Source organism: Desmodus rotundus, chromosome 6, assembly GCF_022682495.2.
Source record: "Desmodus rotundus isolate HL8 chromosome 6, HLdesRot8A.1, whole genome shotgun sequence".
NCBI lineage: Eukaryota > Metazoa > Chordata > Mammalia > Chiroptera > Phyllostomidae > Desmodus > Desmodus rotundus.
This window is the reverse complement of record NC_071392.1, coordinates 94524143-94530146: the sequence shown is the minus strand read 5'-3', so window position 1 is coordinate 94530146 and position 6004 is coordinate 94524143. Positions and strand designations below refer to the sequence as shown.

The following is a 6004-nucleotide window of genomic DNA, read 5'->3' as shown; positions in this document are numbered from 1 at the left end:
CGGGCCTCTGCAGCCACCCCCATGGCAGGGGTGAGGCCCGAAGATGGGCGTCTTGGCGGTTTCCCACCTCACAGTGTCTCTCCAGTGGAGGTGGCCCAGGCAGGGTCTCCGTCGCTGGCCATCCAGGGGGACGGCTGGAGCCAGGAGCACCTTCACGCAGGACCTGGGAGGCTCCTGGTTGCTGAGCGGAGCTCATCCTGCCCCTGACCTGATGCCCGTGAAGTCAGCCGAGAGCCCGCCAGCCTGCGGGGCACGTATGTGAACCCAGGGGGGCCTGTGCTCTCTGTTATGTGTAAGTCACATCTCAGTGAAACAAATCGAACGAAGCACAATAAATAAGACAGTAAAATAAAAGGACAAAATAAAGTGAAACATTCAAACTAATGAATCAGAGTGGAACAGGATGCTGGCCTGGAGCTCCTGGTCTCCCTGGGGCTCCAGCAGCCAGTGAGTAATGCAGCTGGCAGGTCCCAGGCTCGCCTCAGGCCTGACCCCCCACCCCACCCAGGGGAGGGCCAGTGACTGCCTGCGTCAGGCCAGAGGATGGTCCCCAACAGCCACGGGGAGGCAGTGGCCCCAGGACCTGCTGAGTGGGCGGTTCATTGAAGCCTGCTCCCCCCATGCCCCACGATGCCCTGGGGGCAGGGTGCTGTTGAGAGCCGAGCCTCCTCCCAAGAGAAAGGAAGGTGGGCCAGAGGCACTGTGGCCACAGCTCCTGTCCCGGGCTGCGCGGGTGGGAGCTTGTCCCCTGGCCCTGACCAGCAGCTCACCCTGGGCCCGCAACCAGGCCTGGAAGTAGGCGTCCCCGTTCAGAGCTGCTCCTTTCCACACACAATGCATCCAGGGCTGGCCCGGCCCTGCCCAGCCCACAAACGGCAGAGCTGGAGGGGCAGCCTCCCCTGGAAATCTGCACGGGGATGGTCTGCGAGCCTCCTGCCTGCCTGCGACGTGAGCGCACGCGGACAGTGCAGAGATGCAGCAGGGGCCGTGCCCACCAAGCCGATGCTACAGGCCACCGCCACCTGTCTAGGCAGGGCCAGGTGTGGCTCTGGGTGCCAGGTGGTGGCTGCTGGGGACAGTGCAGGCTGTCTGCCACTCCCTCCCCTACAGCTGCCAGGAGGCCCTGCTGCTGAGGGCCCCCCCCTCCCATCAAGGGACCGCTTGCTCCTCCTCGTTTGTAGGACCTGGACTTTGGACAGCGGGGCCGCTCAAGGGGGGCTTGCCCTGCTTTCAGGTCCCAGGGCTGGGAGGCCGTTTCCCTTTGAAGAACTTGGCCTTGGGACCCTGCCCCAGGGAGAGGAGACCACGATGCCTTGTGTGTGTGTCCTATAAAGGTTTTTATTATGGTGAAGTATTCATACAACATCCAGTTCACAGCTCAGTGATGTTAAATACACTAGTGCTGCACCACTGGCACTGCCGTCCATCGTAAGAGCTCTTCCATCTTGTAAAACTGACACCCTGTCCCCATGAGACACTCACTGCCCCCCCGCACTGGCGCCCCCCATTCTACTCTCCGATGTTGATGGCCCTTCAGCACCTCGTTTGAATAGAATCATGCAGGGTTTGTCTTTCTGTGACAGGTTCCTGCCACTGAGCATGATGTCTTCAAGGCCCATCATATTCACGGGTCCCAGTTTCCTTCCTTTCTCGTGCTGAATGATATTCCGCTTTATGGGTGTGCCACATTCCGCTTGTGTATTCGTCAGCCGACAGGCACGCGGGTGTGTTTGTGTGTTTTACACTGCGGTGGACATGGCTGTGCAAATCTCTCTGCATGTCCTGGCTTTTGGTTCTTTTGGGTGTGCACCCGGGAGCGGAACAGCCGGGTCACATGGTAACGCTATGTTTAATTCTTTGAGAACCTCCGTAACTATCTCCGGCAGCGGCCGCACCGGTTCATGTTGTTTCCACCAGCGCACCAGGGGTCTGACTGCCCCATGTCCTCACCAACACTTATTTCCTCTGTGTGTTCATAGCGTCCATTCTAACAGGGCTGGTGGAACCTCGGAGCTTTGATTCGCATTTCCCTGGTGACCAGTGATGTCGAGCATTTCTAAGTGTGCTCATTGGTCCTTTATCTTCGTTGGTAAAGGGTCTACTCAAGTCCTTTGCCCCTTTTTGAATCGGGTTGTTTTTCTGTTTTGTTTTAGGTGTTGTCTATATATTCTGCATATTAACCCATTATCAGATGTGTGATTTTTCAAATATTTTCATCCCACTATGTGGCTTGCCTTTTTACCAAAAAAAAATTATTTACTTTTTAGAGAGAAGGGAAAGGAGGAAGAGGGAGAGGAGCATCAATGTGCAAGAGATACGTTGATTGGTTGCCTCCAGCGCGCCCCCTACTGGGGACCAGGCACACAATCGAGGCGTGTGCCCTGACTGGGAATTGAACCTGTTGGGTTTTCAGGCTGGCACTCAATCCACTGAGCTACACCAGCCAGGGCTTACTGTTGATTTTTGATGTACAAATTTAAAAATTTTTTTTATCAAGGCTGTCTTCTTTGTTGTTGTTGCCTGTGCCTTTGGTGACATATCTAAGTCACTGACAAGTTCAGTGTCATGAAGTTTGTGCCTTAGTTTTCTCAAGAGATTGGGTCTCGTGTTTAGGTCCTTTCCCAGCCCCATTTGTTGCAAAGACTGTCCTTTTCCCCTTGGTCTTGACACCCTTGTCAAAAATCACTTGACCGTGTATGTGAGGGCTCTCTGCTCAACTAGGGGGAGGCCACCTGGGGGCCTCTCCCTGCCTCTGGCATTCCAGCTGTCGGCCTCCTGCCTTCCAGATCCAGGGAGAATCTCTCATCACCCGGCCCAGCCCGGCTCACCCACAGGCAGACGCACAGGCAGGCCAGCTCTGCAGATCCTCAACCACAAACATAAATCATGTCTGCGCGCGTCACGCCTGCGCACATGCTGGGGGTGCACAGCACCCTATCTCAGGACCGCTCCAGGTGCTGGAGGGCCGTCCTGGAAGACACTGGCTCAGAGCCCTCACTCCTGATGCCCAGCGGCTAGGGCTCCGTGGGAGCGACAGCAGGCACTGCTGCACCAGCGCTGGTTTCCAGATGTAGCTAAACCCTCCCAGAGCCACGATGAGGCTCTCGCCAGACGGGCCAGCGTCACTGACACATCCTGTCTCACAGGAGGAACAGGCAGCCATGGGACAACCCCTGAGTGTGCAATGAGACCTGGGTGGGGGAAGCCACCTGGAGGCTGAGGGAGGTCAAGGAGGGGGTTTCTGGTCCGCTCAGCCTAGGGCAGCCCCTACGGGGGAGGTAGGATAATGCGTGGTTGCCAGTCCGCCAGCAAGGGGTCTTGTGTTTCGTCTGGGAGATGAAGTCCCAAGGGGACGTTTCGGTGGAGGACGGCCCTGCGCACTCACAGGAATGTGGGGCAGGGACTCGGGAAGTCGCCTCTACAGTCTGGGAGTTTTGTTATCTTTATTAGTGCGTCTTGGCCCCAGGAGGGAGCCGGCACAGGCTTTTCTCCACTAGGGCTCTGCAGGCCTGGGGCGGGGTGGTGGGAGAGGTGGTGGAAGCGGTCCTAGGGGAGTGGTCAGACGGAGCCGCGCAAGGCTGTGGGTTTGACCTGGTTCTGCCACCAGGCTGGGCCCGGCTCCTACGCCCCAGGACGGCGTCCCGCCGACGGGGACCTGGCACAGCCCTGCTGCGGCCCCCTGCGTCCCTGGCCCGCGGCCTGGCTCTGCCCACCGTCTGCTCCTATCTTCCACGACACCCAGAAATGCTCCTCCTCGGCTACTTCCGCGGGGTCCGTTCCCCGACTGGTCTGCGATGCGCATTCTGATAGACGACCCCGCAGCGCCGTCTCGCCCCGGCCGCCCGTGAGCGCCGCGCGCCGCCCTCGCCGACGCGGGCTCACGGTGGGAGCCGGAACCGCGAGATCTCTCGCTGCAAGGGTGGCGGGGACTTCAGCCGGTCTTTAGGAAGAGCGGCCGCAGGCCTGGAGCCCGTGCCATCCTACGGGACCTCGAGGCTAACCCAAAACGGCCCGCAGCCCCTGACTCCTCACCTGACGTCCCAGGCTCCGCCCACCCACCTACCGGAAGCGGAAGTACCCTAGGGAGCCCGGCCCGGCTCTGAGCAGACTCGCCGCGTCACGCCGGGACCCGGAAGCACTCGCCGAGGCCCCGCCCCTCCCAACCAATAGTGCTGCCGGGGGAAACTGCGCTCCCTTTCCCCGACGTGCTCGTGGCGGTGGCAGCAGGTAGGCCGCGTTGCCTGGTACCGGCTCGCGGGGGCTGTAGGCAGGGGTCAGGGCGAGGGTCAGGGCAGGGGCTAGGCGCGCGGGGTCCTGGCGAGGCCACGACGCGGGAATTGGGGTAGGGGGCTGGGCTCGCGGACACGCCTCGTGCTCACGCGCTGCGCGGGGCCCCGCAGGCGCGCTCTCAACATGCAGAACGACGCTGGCGAGTTCGTGGATCTGTACGTGCCGCGGAAATGGTGAGCGTCGTCCCCGCCCCTGGTCTCTTCCCAGCCGCCTTCACCCCCATCCCATTCCGCTCATAGCGTTCTCCCCGCAGCTCCGCCAGCAACCGCATCATCGGCGCCAAGGATCACGCGTCCATCCAGATGAACGTGGCCGAGGTGAGCCGGGCGGCATGAGGGCTTGAACGGTGGGGAGAAAGCTCTGGAGAGTGGCAGCGAAGCCTGGGCTGGCGCCGGCGTTGATAATTCCCAAACCCCAGGTTTAGAGCAAAAGGGGCTGGAGTGCCTGTCTGGTGTGACTCTCATTCTCCATCAATAGGTTGACAAGGTGACAGGCAGGTTCAACGGCCAGTTTAAAACCTACGCTATCTGCGGGGCTATTCGCAGGATGGTGAGTGTCCGGGGGCTTGACACACCCAGGCTCACCCGGGCCTTTGAGGGCGGAATGGTGTGTCTGGCCTTTTCTCATTGGTCGGAAAGATACTTTGAGCCTGCGGGACTGGGTTGTGCCCGACTGCCTGTTCCTGGGGGGCAGGGGGTTCAGAAAGGTTGCTCAAAGGCAGGACCGTTTTGGGAACACTCAGCCAGTCTTCACTTTGGAGCTTCCCAATTACCCCCTCCCCCAGTCTCCAAGTCCTCCCTTATCTGGTGAGGCATGAAGCTCGGAGACCGCCCCCCACCCCCCAATTACTGCTGTGTGGTCCTGGCGTGGGGACCACTGCCAGCTGGGGGCGTCAGGGAACATGACCCCTGTGTGCTTTTTCTTTCCCAGGGCGAGTCTGATGACTCCATCCTCCGACTAGCCAAGGCGGACAGCATCGTCTCAAAGTAAGGGGGGCGCAGGGGGGCGCAGAGGCTGGGACTCTTCCCTCAGAGCTGAGGTGTTATTATTGTTCTTCCTCTCGTTTAGGAACTTCTGACTGCAGAGCATCACAGATGTGAGATTTTCCACAAATAAACACTGAACCCCTGCCCCCGTGTTGGTTCTCTCTGTGCTGGTGGGCGCGCCTCGGGCTCTGCAGGGCCAGGGCCCACACTGGGTTGTGAGTGGCCCACAAGGGTGGGCCAGCCGTAGAATGGAGACGACCTGTGAAACGGGCTGCAAAACCACGTTTTACTTGAGCACAAATACAAACGCCTGTGACGTGTCTCAGTACTGAGGTCAGATAGTTGCTTAACATCCATTGAAAACCCACAACTGCTACTGCGTGATGATGGAGGGGCCTTGGGCACCCGGCAGGTGTCTGGGCTTGTTCTAGAGGACTGGGGTTCAGGCTGAGGTTTGGCTGAAATCTTGGCTTTGCTGCAGGGATTCCTGAGTGCCACACAGTGGCAGCTCAGCATTACTGAAAGGGACACGGACATGGGTGGGGAGGCTATAGACGAGATTGGCAAACGACTAGATCTTACAACATAAATAGGCAAACTTAAGTTACTGCATCTGTCGGTTCTACATCTACACAGAAACCGCAGGGTAGGTCCTTTGAGGCTAAGCTGTAAACCAGGAGTTTCAGGGTGAGACTGCCGGTAACAGACATGTCCTTGAGATGCTATGG

General features: G+C 59.2%; 1 protein-coding gene across 1 annotated transcript; it reads left to right on the top strand.

Moving 5' to 3' along the window:
• Positions 1 to 4110: 4110 nt before the first annotated feature.
• Positions 4111 to 5420, top strand: RPS21 (ribosomal protein S21). The gene is made up of 6 exons (XM_024559804.4): positions 4111 to 4227; positions 4401 to 4463; positions 4544 to 4607; positions 4768 to 4839; positions 5221 to 5276; positions 5359 to 5420. The coding sequence occupies exons 2-6, from the start codon at positions 4414 to 4416 to the stop codon at positions 5366 to 5368; spliced, it is 252 nt and encodes an 83-aa protein (XP_024415572.1). The 5' UTR covers positions 4111 to 4227; positions 4401 to 4413; the 3' UTR covers positions 5369 to 5420.
• Positions 5421 to 6004: the final 584 nt, after the last annotated feature.

Bases quoted from the DNA above. Each gene is read 5' to 3' on its own strand.
- RPS21 (XM_024559804.4), top strand. From the start codon at position 4,414: ATGCAGAACGACGCTGGCGAGTTCGTGGATCTGTACGTGCCGCGGAAA. The intron at 4,464-4,543 runs GTGAGCGTCGTC...TTCTCCCCGCAG, and splicing joins CTGTACGTGCCGCGGAAATG to CTCCGCCAGCAACCGCATCA. The intron at 4,840-5,220 runs GTGAGTGTCCGG...TTTCTTTCCCAG, and splicing joins GCGGGGCTATTCGCAGGATG to GGCGAGTCTGATGACTCCAT.